The 16,551-nt window shown below is 40.9% G+C and overlaps 1 protein-coding gene across 4 annotated transcripts in view; it reads right to left on the bottom strand.

Annotated features, from left to right (window-relative positions):
• Positions 1-14,650: 14,650 nt before the first annotated feature.
• Positions 14,651-16,551, bottom strand: part of LOC128689143 (cytochrome P450 2J3) — a 63,085-nt gene continuing 61,184 nt past the window's right edge. For all 4 annotated transcript variants that reach the window (XM_070095810.1, XM_070095811.1, XM_070095812.1 and 1 more), the window contains 2 exons: positions 15,553-15,693; positions 14,651-15,132 (listed from right to left, as the gene is read on the bottom strand). In XM_070095810.1, the coding sequence (XP_069951911.1) occupies positions 14,954-15,132; positions 15,553-15,693 (320 nt within the window). In that variant the 3' untranslated portion in view covers positions 14,651-14,953. The remainder of the gene's footprint in view (positions 15,133-15,552; positions 15,694-16,551) is intronic.

The raw sequence follows: 16,551 nt of genomic DNA, 5'->3' as shown, positions 1-16,551 counted from the left end.
CAGGGAGAAAAGATGATGATTGGACAGCATTGATAAATGATGATAAAAGTTTGTCTAATCTAACAGCAAATGCACTCAACGATTCAGTACTCATGGGTGTAGCATTCACTAGTTCCCTAAGAACGACATATGGATCAGCTGTTTTTACTGGGACAAGGAAAGAACGAATCAGTTCCTCATATTGTGACCACTTAGTAAGATTCCTGAAGTCTCGCATATCAAGGAGATCAACAACGTGAACAGCAGCAGGAGATCGATAAAGAGCTTCTTTAGCAATTCTGATAAGGCTTTCCTCTGAAGGAGGACCTTCACCTAGGGCACTAGCACGAGAACGAATGGCTGCAAACCATGCTTCAAGACTATGTACATGGCCATTGAATAAAGGTAACGCATCAAGGGAATCACGAGTATAACTATAATATCTCGGTGTCTGAGTCGGTCTGTCAGTCGGTAAGGAACTGTGAGGACTGATGACAGGACCAGCAGTAGTAGCCTGAGAGGTCTGAATGTCGACATTCACTAAAGTATCACTTGACGGTATGTGAGACATAATGGCAAAGTAACACGAGAAAAAATAAGGCAAAAATAATGAACAATAAAATGATATAAAATTCTAGAATTGAAATGAAAAGATATACAACTAATTCTGCAGAATAATGTCTAAATACACTGCAAGAGGAAGGAAAACTCAATTTAAAGGACTATTGACCAAGAGAAAAAAAAATTTACATTGAAATATACAAGTAAAAATATTACTGGAGACTGAATTAAATGCAAAATGAGCTGTCTTTACTCTTGCTAATAAAGAAATTAATTAATTAAAATTTTAAATCAATGTGAAAGTGTAAAATAAAAATTATTAAATTGTTAACTGGGAAATTTAAGTATTTTCTAAGAATGCATAGACAAAATTAAATTATAAATCATAAAAATAGCAATAAAAGAAAATAATTCACTGCAGAACAGTTCAACAAAATAATTCACTTCAGAACAAGTGCAACAAAATAAGGTGTAGAAACAATCACTGCAGTAATAAAGTGTCACTGGGAAAACTCAGGTAAAATAATGAATTAAAATATGAAGATCAAAAAAATAAACTGATTGAACACTTTAACTCTTAATTGTAAATTAGACAAAACAATTTACTCAAACAGAGTAAGAAAAACACTTTACGTTAAAAGTAATTGAAATTGCATCAAGAGTGAATTTGTTCAAGAATTATAAAAAAAAATAAAACACAGGAACAAAACAGGGAATATAACACTTACAGTGACGGAGCACACTTCACTATAATATATTCTTACAACAAAATCCTGCTGTGACTGATACAACAAAATCTTGCTGTGACTGATACGACAAAAATTTGCTGGCAAAAATAATGGTACACAGTCTGCGAAAAAATTAGAGGAATGAGACACTGTTGGCATACGAAAAAAAAAAGACACACATAGCAATAAATGGAAAATTTGGTATACTGGGGTAAATATCACTGCATGAAATACAATGACAATACAATAAAAAAAAATGAATCACTTCACACAGAGTGACTGACTGGTACACTACACAATAATACTTACTAGAGACAGGAGTAAATAAAAATATAAGATAAGTGAAAACACTGAAAAATATTCTAAAAATACTGAGTCAAAGAAAGTACGGCGTTTACACTGAAAACACAAGGTTTAGAGTACACAAACAATTTACTATAAATGTCTCACACACGCAAATGTCTTTAAATGCAAGAAAAATGTCTCAAAAAAAATTATCACTGAAGTCGGGAGTAGTAGACGGGCGGTGAGTACTGGTGATGGGGCGAAGATATTGTCCTGTGGGCGGGCGGTGTTTCCTCTTCCACTCACACTGATGTCGTGAAGAATTGTGCGTTCTAGACGAACTCACATAACTGGCTTTATCGGTGGCACCAGCTACAATCTCTTGACCAATTATGTGAGCCAAAACAGTACTAGGACCCGGTACAAGGGTGCAAACAACCACAGGTAGATGAGTGGATGGCTGGTGGTGGTGGGAGAGAGTGGTGGGTGTGACTCTCGCTGGGGTACTGCCGCGCACCCCGGGTGGTGGGAGAGAGTGGTGGGGGGGACGCTGGGGGTCTGCCGCGCACCCCACTCACCCACGAAGGTGGCTTGAAAACCCACTCTATGCCACAGGAATGGTAAAAACCACTCTTAGCATCCAACAGGGAGCACAAAGCGATATAAACAATACTTCAGAGGAACTTGGCTTACTTCTTACTGCGTGGCTTACTTCTCTCTCGCAGCTGGGTTAGAAGCTGGGTTGGCTGACTGGCTTACCCCACGAGAATGGATGACTGGAAGACGTGTAACGATGCACAAAGCACGGAGGAGCAGTTGGATGACAGGAGACAGGCTGGATGATAGGCTGACTGGCGTTCACTTCCACAGTCTGGCTTACTGACTGGCTTAATTGCAAAATCCGGGTCAACCCCTCGGAGATTGAAGCAATTAGCACACGAACTAAGCCAGGAGCTTGAAAAGGCTGCAACAGGCTTGCAGGCAATAGGTTTGAGGGGAGTAGGCGACTGCTGGTGGCTGGAGGTGCGCGAGGGTAGAGCTGGTGGCTGGAGGTTCACCTATGACCCTGCCGGCTACTCACAACAGTCTTCAAACGCCTTGAATTACCCTTAAATACGTAAATCCACGCATCCCACCGCTGCCACCATTTATCATGTGGGAGTTCGATACGTGGATTAGGGTAGAAATACTCACGTAGGCTGTTATTACTTATAATTGCTGTTATGTGGAGGGAGCCCTCAGCCGTTACCTATCTCCTTGGTTACACTCGTAATACTGACTAGCCGGCTGGCCAGTACCCCGTAGTGGGTCTTTTGAAATAGTGTCAGCTCAGCACAGACCGTGACTCAAGACGGTTGGTCGTTGAGTCAACGGACAGGTTACTGGTAACTGGTTACTGGTAACTGGTTACTACTACTGAGATGTGAACCACCAGGTGGTATTTGTGTAGTTAGTTGACGGGGTGTATCAGGGAGATAAGATGTTTTCTAATGGTAGTTTTGAAGGTGATGAATGTGTCTGCAGTTCTAGAGTTCTCAGGTAGGGTATTCCAGATTTTAGGGCCTTTGACATACATTGAATTTTTGTAAAGGTTTAGTCGGACACGGGGAATGTCGTAGAGATGTTTGTGTCTGGTGTTATGCCTGTGGGTTCTGTCACAACTATCAAGAAAGCGTTTTAGGTCAAGGTTGATATTAGAGTTTAAGGCCCTGTAGATATAGATTGCACAGTAGTAAGTGTGGATGTACTGAACTGGGAGTAAGTTTAGATCTTTGAAGAGTGGGGGGGTGTGCTGCCAGGGATGGGATTTAGTGATTATTCTTACTGCAGCTTTTTGTTGGGTTATTATTGGCTTTAGGTGTGTTGCTGCAGTTGATCCCCAAGCATAAATAGCATAGGTGAGGTATGGATAAATAAGTGAGTGGTAGAGTGTGAGAAGGGCATTTTGCGGCACGTAGTATCGTATCTTGGAGAGGATCCCAACCGTTTTGGATACTTTTTTGGCTATATGCTGGATATGGGTGCTGAAATTCAGGTTGTTGTCAAGGTATAAGCCTAGGAATTTTCCCCCATTATTTCTGGTAATTAGAGTGTTGTCAATCTTAATGTTAATTTGTGCATCTCCTGCTCTGCTACCAAACATAATATAGTAAGTTTTGTCAGTGTTAAGCGTAAGTTTATTGGCTGTCATCCAAGTCGATATTTTAATCAGCTCCTCATTCACAGTGGTGTTGAGGGTGGCAAGATTAGGGTGAGAGATGACATAAGTCGTGTTATCAGCAAAGAGAATGGGTTTCAGGTGTTGGGATACGTTTGGAAGGTCATTGATGTATATGAGGAAGAGCAGGGGACCAAGGACACTTCCCTGCGGAACTCCAGTATCAAGTGGCCGTGTTGCTGATGCTGTGTCTTTAATGGTGACGTACTGATACCTATTAGTAATGTAAGATTTGAAATAAGCAAGCGCATGGCCTCTTATACCGTAGTGGTCAAGTTTGTGGAATAGGATTTCGTGGTTTACTGTGTCAAAAGCTTTTCTTAGGTCAATAAAAATTCCTAGTGGATATTCCTTATTTTCCAATGCTGTGTAAAGCAGATCTAGCATTTTTATGATTGTATCATTAGTGCTTTTATTTTTCCTGAATCCAAACTGGCAGGGGTTGAGTATGTTTTGAGCCGTTATAAATGAATACAGTCTCTTGTACACGAGTTTCTCAAAGATTTTGGATAGCAATGGTAAGTTAGATATTGGCCTATAGTTGTTTAAGTCTGTAGGGTCACCACCTTTATGTATTGGTGTAACCCTTGCCATCTTGAGTAGTTTCGGGAAGGTGCTAGTCTCTATTGACTTGTTAAAAAGTAATGAAATAGCATGCGAAAGGACATGGGCCACTCGCTTGTACAGTAATGGTGGGACATGAGACAGATTCCCCGAGTTATTTTTAAGTGACTTTATGATCTCAATGACTTCCGTGGGCTCAGTTGGTGCAAGATAGAAGGAATTAGGGAAATTTCCATCTAGGTAGTCCCCGGCATGGGCATTGGTATGTGGGATTTTACTGGCGAGATTAGATCCTATGTTTGAGAAGAAGTCGTTTATCTTGTTAGCTGTGTCAGTGGGATGTAGTGGTGTTTCATTAGGTTTAGTTAGGACAATATTCTTGGTTTTTCTCAGTTTGTGGGTCCCTAGAATCTGAGAGAGTGTTTTCCAGGTCTTTTTTATATCTCCTCTAGTGTCTGTGAATCTACTGGAGTAGTATAGTTGTTTGGCTTTTTTTATTACTTTGGTGAGAGCTGATGAATAGTGTTTAAGAGTATCTTGGTGTATTAAGCCCTGTCTATATTGCTTTTCATATTGGTGTTTCTTGTCAATGGATTTCAGAATGGTGCTGGTTAGCCATGGGCAACCAAGCCGTTTGTTTGTGATCTGTTTTGTTTTTATAGGACAATGTTTGTTGTATAGTCTAAGTAATTTGTTAAGAAAGATGTCTGTCCAGTCATCAATACCATTGGCCTTGGAGAATTCTGTAGGCCAATCAACAGTCTCTAGGTCAGCTGTGAACTTCCTTACTGAGGCCTCGTCATGGAGTCTAAATGAGACTTTGTTGTATTCAAGTGGTGGTTTACTAATGTTTGTCAGGAGGAAGGTAGGGTAGTGGTCTGTAGTGCTATCTGTGATTATCCCTGATTTAAGGGGGGCTAGTATATTGGTCCATATGTGGTCTATTATGGTTGCACTTGTCTCAGTGAGCCTGGTTGGTTTAGTTATTGTTGGTATGAGAAGTGTGTTGTTCATATTGTTGATGAAATCAGTTACAGGCTGATCATCTAGTAAGCCAAGGTTGATGTTGAAGTCTCCAGCTAAGAGAAGGTGGTGCTTATTCATTTGTCTGTTTGTTATTAGTGACTTTAATTTCTCACTGAAGTTTGGGATGTTTGTGTGGGGTATCCGGTATATGGCACCGATTGTTATAGGCGTCTTGAGGTTTTTTTACAGTAAAATTAGCAAAAATGTATTCCCCATATTCATCACTAAAGCAATTAGTGCTAATACAAGATAGTTGGTTAGAGTAATAGATTGCAGTACCACCCCCAACTTGGTATGGTCTGCAGTTGTGGATTGCTGTGTATCCTGGTAGTGGGTAGATATCAATTGTGTCCTGCTTAAGCCAGGTCTCAGTAAGAATAATGCAGGAGAAGGGTGTCATTAGTGATTCAAGGAGTGCCAGGAGGTCATCATAGTGTTTGCTTAAGGACCTGATGCTGTAGTTAAGAACTGATAGACTTTGAGCAGTGTTCAGGATAGTGCTGGCTTGTGATGCTGTGTAATAAAGGCAGTTACTTTCCAATAAGTTTTGATTGTGTGTTAGATTATGGAAGTTTAGATCAGGGTCAACGTGATCATTCATCTTTTAGGTTTAAATAGTGGTTGTTTATATCCTGCATTATGTGGTGAGTTCTAATACTGATTTCTGTAGTGGTGGAAGGTTTGGATAAGTATACCGCTAAAGCACTTTGGTCATATAGAGTATAGTCACTAATAAACATAATGAAATTGATATTGTCTATGTGTTGTGCTAGAATGAGCTAAAGTACAACTAGGTATAAACTAATAATATAAAAAAACAAATTACAAGTGGCACCAGACTCACTCTTGTAATTGCACTAAGGTCTAATATAATGAATTTATTATTGTCTATGTATTGAGCTAGAATGAGCTAAAGTACAACTAGGTATAGTAAGTAAGTTTATTCAGGTATACACAAATACAGTTACATAGAATTATCATACATAGCAGCATATGTGTAGAGAGCCTGGGATAACACAAAAAAGTCAGAGCGACTTATTTCCATTGGGGTCCTTTTACCTTATTATTATAATATAAAGGTTATAATATTTTCTTATTTTTCTATAATGGAGATAACATCTTATTATCATACTTAAAAGACTATCTACTACACGAGGGTCATTAAGACTATCTACAATACGAGGGTCATTACTAGGAATAAGGTAAAATTTACACGTATGTTAGCTAAAAAAATAGAAAATCATTCCCCTCCCTTTCTGTAGCTACATTCATCAGACACCTTTTGGCACTCTTCTTGAACTGGTTCATGCTATGACTGGCTTTGACATGTGCGGGTAGTCTGTTCCATTCCTTTATTGCTGTACAATAAAAGGTGTTTGACGCCTGGCCAATGACTGTGGGTACTACAAAGTTGTGCTCTCTCCCCCTAGTACTATGATTGCTTTGGTTCCCAACCTTGACAAAATTGACAGCAAGATATTCTGGACATTGTTTGTGAGCAATTTTATAAACATGATTTAGCTTCAGTTGTTTTACTGTCTTCAACATTCAGCATATCCAACTGCTGTAATTCATCCTGGCCTACATGTTCTCTTGGTCCCAGCCCCAGGATGAATCTTACGATTTTGTTCTGGGTGATTGCAAGCGCAATCCATATGGCATTGTATAAGGGCTAGACATAGAGTCCTGCGAGCCTTAGTAGGTAGACACTGTGCTTGTCTATACAGGAACTTCAGTCTGGCATTCGCTTTCTTTCCTACACTGTTCCCTATCAACTCTCCTGACATGCATGGGTCAAAGGGGATTCCCAGATATTTTACTGATGAAACCAAAGTGATGGGCTCCCCATTACACTGGACATTAAAATTATTTACCCTTCTCAGTTTATGTTTCGTCCCAAAGAGAATGGCTTCAGGGGGAATTAGTACTTACTCAGCGCGAACGAAAAATTTTGTCGAAAAATTCACAAACTGAATTAATCTTTAATAAAAATAGCTTAACTCTCTGGCAAGACAATTGTACCAGAATCATTGTTCTACGACATTCCTACAAGGAATTATGGTCATTTAAATCACCTAGGGTTACGTCACCACCCGCGGCAGGTGTGCTCACCTGTCGTCAATTTTTTTTTTCCGTTTTTTTTCGTGTATTTATTGTATTATTCTTTCTAAGATAATAATTGACGATTTGGCATTATAATACATTGGGCGGGATTTATACGTAGAGTTCCAACCAACCAGGAACCTCCCGACACCATTTTGCTGACGTCATGGAAAATTCCAGTCTCGGGGTGGCCGGGGAATATGGCTCAATATAACGCTATTATAGTTTTTACGGCTTATTTATCTATCACAATTGATCTAATATGACATAATAAACAATATAAATAACAAAGAAATATGGTAAATACTCCAGAATGAATAATATATGGCATATTCCCAGAGCGCTCCATCGGGAATAATAGATTCCCATTCTCAGAGAGGGGCTTCCATTCTCTTTCTTTCACCTCCAGGGTCCTTATATTAAAGAAAACGAAAATGGGTAACTATGATATACACTCGTAATGCAGTATAAGACTGAGAAAAATGTTATTTTCTCGAAAAAAAAAAAAAAAAAATCGGTGGTCCGGCTGTTTCGCGGATTATCTCGGAAGTAAGTTATTCACATATATGAGCAACTAAATTCGTTAATAATAGCAGGAATGTAATGAAATTCACAGAGAACATAAAGGAAAGATTGTTTTACAAGCTAATGATTTGCTTTTTGAGATATCATAATTTGTTTTTGATTTATGTGAGGGCAAAAGTCAGATATTTGGCTGAAAGTCAAAACCATACAAAATTTATTTTTTTTAAGAATGAAGAAAGGATAAATTACAGAACGGCTAACCATTAGAAATACAGTTTAGCATTGTTTTATGCGTAGATAATGCCAAAACAGCTTCTCCAAGTCCCATGTCGAAGTTTCTGTTCAATATGTATGATTATTAGTAAATAATTTTTTTCTCAGTTGTTTTTTGAGCTATCTTATTGAAACTTGGTCACATTACTATTGAAAGGTGCTTCTTTACGTACAAAAAAAATGAAAGAAATCGAACGAAAAATAAAAAAGTTCATGTGTGGACGTCAGCTTCCCCCTTCAGTTTTCCCTAGGTGTAATGATAGTTTGTTGTCTACTAACCATTTGCTGCAGGACTCCAGTTCCAGTGTTAAAACATTAGCAATATCTTGTGGGTCTTTACCTGACACTAACAGAGCACTGTCATCTGCATACAGTAGGAGTTTGTACTTGACACTGATAGGCATGTCATTGACATAACATAAGAATAGTAAGGGACCCAGAATACTACCTTGGGGAACTCCACATGCTATCGGCAGGGGTTCTGATTCCGTTTTGTTGATTTTGACAATTTGTCTCCTGTTGCTAAGGTAGGACTTAAACCAGTCTACAGAACCTATACCGATAGCTTGAAGTTTCTTGCATAATATATTGTGGTTGACAGTATCGAAGGCCTTTTGCAGGTCTAAGGTTACCATACCCATGAGGTTCCCCTTTGACATTTCAGTTCTCAGGTAATCCATCAGATTAATTAGGGAGGTGTCGGTTGAGTAAGATCTAAAGCCCGATTGATAGCTATGGAGAATGTTGTTGTCATTAAGGTACTTAACTACTTGAGAGTACACCGCCCGCTCTAGAATTTTGGATATTATACTGAGTATACTAACAGGCCTATAGTTGCTTACATCAGACCTACTATTTTTCTTGAAGATAGGAGTAACTCTGGCCTCCTTGAACCCATCCGGTACGGTATTAGTGGTGATTGAAAGATTTATTATGTGAGCAATAGGGATTGACAATTCAGAGGCACCATCTTTTAGGAACTTAGACGGGATGTTATCCAGGCCAGTTCTCTTAGTTGGGTTTAACCTGCTTAGTTCTTTTTGAATAAAGTCATGAGATACACTTACTAGTTGACAACTGTTTGGGGTTACCCCTTTATTGGTATAGTATGTTTGAAACTTATCAGAGTCTGTGTTAAAGGTATTTGATGCAGCTGGTAGTTTACTTACTAGTGTTGATGCAACAGATGTGTAGTAGGAATTAAAGCAATTTGCCATCTTAGATGTTTCGTGGCGTACCTCGTTATCGACAGTGAGTACTATGTTAGACCTATCTACATGCTCGTGTCAGAAGCCAGACATAGGTATGGTAAGATTGTGGACAGTGAAGTCAGAGTACACATGCTGTTGATTCCATCTCACATTGGTCTTCAGATGCATGATAGAACTGATAACTTGGCTAAGTTATATAACTTTCAAAGAGGGAGTAGATTACGATCTTGGGTTGTCAGTTAGCAGTTTGAGAACAATAATATGAAAAAAACTTCAATTGAACTTTTTTGACTTAAGACTTATGGAGATTGACACAAGTCAGTCCATCTATCATCATTCCATCATGCAGGAGGAGCCACATGTCTATCATGCAGGAGGAGCAACATGTCTATGGTGCATCCAACAAGATAAGCAGACTCTTGGATGTCACTACTGCCCGGCTCCGGCTGGGTTACAAGTATCTTTGGCAGGTTACATCACCACCACCAGATGTAGACCAAACGAAATGTAAACTTTGCCAGATGGACTATTGTCACACCCTGCCTCATTATGTACTGGAGTGCGATCAAATTAATGAATTCAGAGACAACTCACTCAGAAATGTTCAAGAAATGGCACAGTGGTATACTACAGACCATTCTGGAGAAATACCCTGACTTTGCTAACTGTAAATAAAGCATTACCACGTGTGTGTGTGTGTGTGTGTTTGCATGTGCATTTATGTACTCATATATGAGTGCTTGTACTCGTGTGTGTGTGTGTACTCACCTATTTGTGTGTGTGTGTGTGTGTGTGTGTGTGTGTGTGTGTGTGTATGAGTGTATATATATGTGTGTGTGTGTGTGTGTGTACTCACCTAGTTGAGGTTGCGGGGGTCGAGTCCGAGCTCCTGGCCCCGAGTCCGAGCTCCTGTGTGTGTGTGTGTGTGTGTGTGTGTGTGTACTCACCTATTTGTACTCACCTATTTGTGGTTGCAGGGGTCGAGTCACAGCTCCTGGCCCCGCCTCTTCGCTGATTGCTACTAGGTCCTCTCTCTCCCTGCTCCATGAGCTCTATCATACCTCGCCTTAAAACTATGTATGGTTCCCGCCTCCACTACGTCACTTTCTAGGCTATTCCACGGCCTGACTACTCCATGACTGAAGAAATACTTCCTAACATCCCTTTGATTCATCTGAGTCTTCAACTTCCAATTGTGACCTCTTGTGTCTGTGTCCCTTCTCTGGAACATCCCGTCTTTGTCCACCTTGTCAATTCCGCGCAGTATTTTATATGTCGTTATCATGTCTCCCCTGACCCTCCTGTCCTCCAGTGTCGTCAGGCCGATTTCCCTCAACCTTTCTTCGTAGGACAATCCCCGTAGCTCTGGGACTAGTCTTGTTGCAAACCTTTGCACTTTCTCTAATTTCTTGACGTGCTTGACTAGGTGTGGATTCCAAACTGGTGCTGCATACTCCAGTATGGGCCTGACATAAATGGTATACAGAGTCTTAAACGAATCCTTACTGAGGTATCGGAACGCTATCCGTAGGTTTGCCAGGCGCCCGTATGCTGCAGCAGTTATCTGATTGATGTGCGCCTCAGGAGATATGCTCGGTGTTATACTCACCCCCAGGTCTTTTTCCTTGAGTGAGGTTTGCAGTCTTTGGCCATCTAAACTATATTGTGTCTGCGGTCTTCTTTGCCCTTCCCCAATCTTCATGACTTTGCATTTGGCAGGGTTAAATTCAAGGAGCCAGTTGCTGGACCAGGCTTGTAGCCTGTCCAGGTCTCTTTGTAGTCCTGCCTGATCCTCATCCGATTTGATTCTTCTCATTAACTTCGCATCATCTGCAAACAAGGACACTTCTGAGTCTATCCCTTCAGTTATGTCGTTCACATATACCAAGAACAGCACAGGTCCTAGGACTGACCCCTGTGGAACCCCGCTTGTCACAGGCGCCCACTCTGACACCTCGTCGCGTACCATGACTCGTTGTTGCCTCCCTGACAGGTATTCTCTGATCCATTGCAGTGCCTTTCCTGTTATGTGTGCCTGATCCTCTAGCTTTTGCAGTAACCTCTTGTGAGGAACTGTGTCGAAGGCCTTCTTGCAGTCCAAAAATATGCAGTCGATCCACCCCTCTCTCTCTTGTCTTACTTCTGTCACCTTGTCATAAAACTCTAGTAGGTTTGTGACACAGGATTTTCCTTCCCTGAAACCGTGCTGGTTGTCAATTATACACTTGTTTCTTTCCAGGTGCCCCACCACTCTCCTCCTGATGATCTTCTCCATGACCTTGCATACTATACACGTTAGTGATACAGGTCTGTAGTTTAGTGCCTCATGTCTGTCTCCCTTTTTAAAAATTGGGACTACATTTGCCATTTTCCATACCTCAGGGAGTTGCCCAGTTTCAAGTGGTGTGTTGAAGATCTTTGTTAATGGCTCACACAATATCTCTGCTCCCTCTTTAAGGACCCATGGAGAGATGTCTGGTCCCACCGCCTTTGAGGTGTCAAGTTCGCATAGCAGCTTCTTCACCTCCTCCTTGGTTATATGTACCTCATCCAGCACTTGCTGGTGTGCCCCCCTGTTCTGATTTCCTGGAGTCCTACTGGGTTCTACTGTAAATACCTCTTTAAATCTTGTGTTGAGCTCCTGACATACCTCTTGGTCGTTTCTTGTGAATTCCCCATCACCCTTCCTCAGTCTGATTACCTGGTCCTTGACTGTTGTTTTCCTCCTGATGTGGCTGTACAACAGCTTCGGGTCAGTGTGTGTGTGTGTTTGTGTTTGTTTGTGTGTGTGTGTGTGTGTGTGTGTGTGTGTGTGTGTGTGTGTGTGTGTGTGTGTGTGTGTGTGTGTGTGTGTGTATGTGACCCAACAATTAATATTTGCACCAATAACTCATTACAGTTGTGACCGGGTGTGGACGTGTGAATTGCTCATTACTCTATAATTTGTTTATAATTGTAGCCATATACAAACGTAAGTAAATTTACTTACAGGATTCATTACCTTTATACCTAGTTCAGCTATCAAAACTTTGGGGCCCAGTCCCTGGACCCATTATATATCTCTATAATCTTTCGACTACCGCCCACAGGATGGGTATGGGGTGCATAATAAACATTAAACTAACCCGGGGAGGCCTCCCCATCCATACGACGCCACTGCGACTGTGGCTGATGACACTTTTACCATAGTGAGTAGAGGGACACTTAATCTGCCTGGTTTTGCACATGTACATTAGTTTGAGGTTCTGGATTAGTTTGAATATCGCCACATAAGAGTGCCACAAAAAGAGCTGTGCGTCACTGTTTTGTTTTTATGGGTATGCGGTGTTGCCATGCCTTGCCGCGATAGTGATATTTATGTTTCTGATATAATGGCTACTCCAGTCGCCTTTTCCAGTCCCCATGACTGTTTTTTTTCTTCGGCGAATTTCAGAAGATATATAAATATAATTATGGCAGCCTGTACCCCTCTGATGCCTACCATCTTCACTCTTCATTCCTTGGTTTTCTAACAGAGTTGTAGATGCGTGGAACAGTCTTCCCAGTGGTGTGATAGAGGTTGGGACCTTGGGTAGCTTTAAGAAGAGACTGGACAGATATATGAGTGGGAGGGGCTGGGTTTGATTGGTGTCAAGGGGTACGGGAGTTATTTCTTGAGTAGCTTTAGGTAGATGTCGTTTTGATAAGGACCTGCCTCGTATGGGCCAGTAGGCCTTCTGCAGTGTTCCTACATTCTTATGTTCTTATGTTATCCCTTCACAACAAAAATGTTTCTTCCTTAGTTTTTCAAGAATCACTATCGCTATCAGTAACCTAGAGGCCACTAAAGCGGTCCCCATTGATTGCTAGTAGACTTCCTGCCCTTACTTCACTAATCCACCTCACCCCTCACTTCACAGTCCCTCTTCTCCCTTCACACTTCTAACCCATTTCCATCCTGGCAGGATAAAAAGTTCTTGTCCAAGGGTTGGCGTAGCAGGGTTGGCGTCCTCTTGTTGACTGGTCCCGACATGTTATCAGACATGTTTAAATGTTCACTTCCTTCCTGCATTTGGCACCGAGGGAAAAAACCGTCACTACAGACCTTTCAGTTTCCTTGGAGGTTTGTTGTTAGATTTTCACCTATGTTGCCTTCCCATTGAACACTGGTGCATTTGGTATGGTAATCTATGTAACTGTATTTGTGTATACATGTATACAGTGTATACAGTGGTGAGAGGCGTGACTCTCACCACTGGGGTCCTGGGTTCGAATCCCAGATGAACTACTAGAAAAAAAATATAGAAACTGTAATCCAGTGGTGAGAGGCGCGACTCTCACCGCTGGCGTTCGGGGTACGAGAACCAGACGAACTACCTGAAAAAAAAGTGTAGTGCAGTAGTAAGTGCCAGGATTCTCACCACCGATTCCCGGTGTAGAGACACGCACAAAACTGCTTAAAAAAATATCGAAACTGTAGGCCAGTGATGAGAGGAGCGACTCTCACCACTGGTGTCCTTGGGAACGAGATGTAGGTAGAATAACTCGTGGCCTGGTAGGTAAAGCTCTCGCTTCACACACTGAGAGTCCGGGTACGATTCCCGGCAAGGGTGGAAACACTGAGTGTGTTTCCTTACACCTGTTGTCCATGTTAACCCATCAGTAAAATGGGTACCTGAGTGTTAGTCGACAAGTGTGGGTCGCATCCTGGAACAAAATTTACCTAATTTGCCCGAAATGCTCTGCATAACAAAGGGCTTTTTATACAGAAGTATATCACTGATGTCAGCTATGATCTGTATACCTTGTACATGTACTTATAGAAATTAAAATATTATAATTATTATTATTATAGGCAGCGAGTGCCAGGCTCTCAAGTCGAGAACTCTTGTCTAATGTCTAAAACGACCACTGCAATAGCTTCTATACATACAAAAATCAAGCTGTCCACACTCTCCTACATAGTGACTATGGTCAGCATGGTGACTCTAGGCAACTGAAACTCTGGCTTAATATTCCCTGTTCAAAACCCCCATGTTAATAGGGGCTGATGCATACGGAAGAGTCTGAAGCCTTTTTAAAGCATTCTGGTTTCGGACTATGTACCTTTGTCTCAACCAAAAAGTAATCAAGCCTGTATAATCCTTGGTTGATATTGTATTGGGAATGTTTATCATGTTTTATAATTGCTGACTCAATAATATTGTTGGTTTATTAGGAACAGTGACCTGGGCTTCAAGTAATTTTTGTGGAATGGTTGCACTCTATAATATTGTTAATGTTTGAGTCCTGTGCTGTTCAAATAGCTATAATTTCATTACTGAGTAGTACCAACAGGTTTCTTCGTGGTGGTGTCTCTTTAGGTTCTATTGTAAATTTTCTTAGACACCAACAATGCCTTCACAACAAGATCCTTGCTGAATAGTAGGTTGGATGTGAAGTTATTATATTAACTATGGGTTCTCGTGTCTTAAGAGTATTTGCCACGGAAGATTCAAGACCTACAGACGTGGTCTCAGGTGAGCTACAGCACTGTAAATGGCTGGGGCGCTGAAGGTGTTGTTGCTGGTGGGAATGATCTCATCACTTGTGAGGGAGAAGGTGAAGTTTTGGAAGAGGCTGGCGAGGAAAACAAAGATCTGCATGCGAGCCAGAGACTCCCCGACACACACTCGTTTTCCTGTGGGAATATATTAGATGTTAACGTCTTGACCTAGGATTGATCAAGGGTCGAGTGGAAACTTTGACCAAGTTTCCTTACATCTACTGCCCTTGTTACACCTACCAGTGAATAGGTACTTGGGTGTTAGTAGACTGTTACGAATCGCATCCTGATGGGTAAGATAACAATTCGTAGACTGTAAATTCAACTATATATATATATATATATATATATATATATATATATATATATATATATATATATATATATATATATATATATATATATATATATATATATATATATGTCGTCTCGAACAGGTAAAACTTCTAGATAAATACTTACTCATAGGCACCAGGGGCAGCAGTGTTTTCTTAAGAAGAGGTGAGTTTGTTACACTGATTTACTCATTTTAGGCTAAAATATCACACAACATACCTGTTCCAAAGGGAATGAAGCCTTCATTATTTACGAATCTGCCGTCAGTGTCGAGAAAGTTTTCTGGGTCAAACTCCTGTGGGTTCTTCCATAACTTAGGGTCTGTCATGGCGTCCTCCGCGTTGGCCACTATCACCGTCCCTGTACGAAAGACAAGCTCTTACGTGATGAATCAGAGACAAATATTCAGAACATCAAAGACGAGTAAACAATGTATTAAAGTCACATTGGCTGAGCGGCTACATTAAAACTTTTCTCTGGAGCTTCTTCCCTGCGGGATAATATAAAAACATAAGAATGAAGAAACACTGCAGTGGGAGTATTAGCCCATACTAGGCAGATGCTTCTTAAACCCAAATCCAAACATTCGCCCGACCCATTTTCAGTGCTACCCAAGGAACAAGCTTTGGCAACCCTATCAACTAATACACAAGTCCCACTCAAATCCAACCTCCTCCACTCGTGTATTTATCTAACCTAAATTTGAAGCTACAATGACCCTACTAGAATTTTTTTTTTCACTGATCGACTAGCAGAGAATTACAGACCAATAGCGCTAACGTCCCATATCATAAAAATCTTTGAAAGGGTTTTAAGAAGTAAGATCGCTACCCATCTAGATACCCATCAGTTACACAACCCAGGGTAACATAGGTTTACTGTAGGCCACTCCTGTCTGTCCTAACTACTGGATCACTATGACAAGGTCTTGGATGCCCTAGAGGACAAACAAAATGCAAAAATGCAAAATGCAAAATGTGCACAAAATTCGTGATAAAGGAATAACGAGAAAATAGAACAAATAGAACACAAAGAGTAATAGTAAACAGAGTAAAGTCTGAGGCGGCCACAGTGAAAAGCTCTGTTCTACAAGGCACAGTACTCGCTCCCATCCTGTTCCTCATCCTCATTTCTGACATAGACAGAGATATAAGCCACAGCACTGTGTCTTCCTTTGCAGATGACGCCCAAGTTTGCATGACAGTGTCCTCCGTCGAA

Source organism: Cherax quadricarinatus, chromosome 51, assembly GCF_038502225.1.
Source record: "Cherax quadricarinatus isolate ZL_2023a chromosome 51, ASM3850222v1, whole genome shotgun sequence".
Classification (NCBI taxonomy): domain Eukaryota; kingdom Metazoa; phylum Arthropoda; class Malacostraca; order Decapoda; family Parastacidae; genus Cherax; species Cherax quadricarinatus.
Note: the sequence above shows the minus strand (reverse complement) of the source record. Positions and strands in the feature narration are given on the sequence as shown.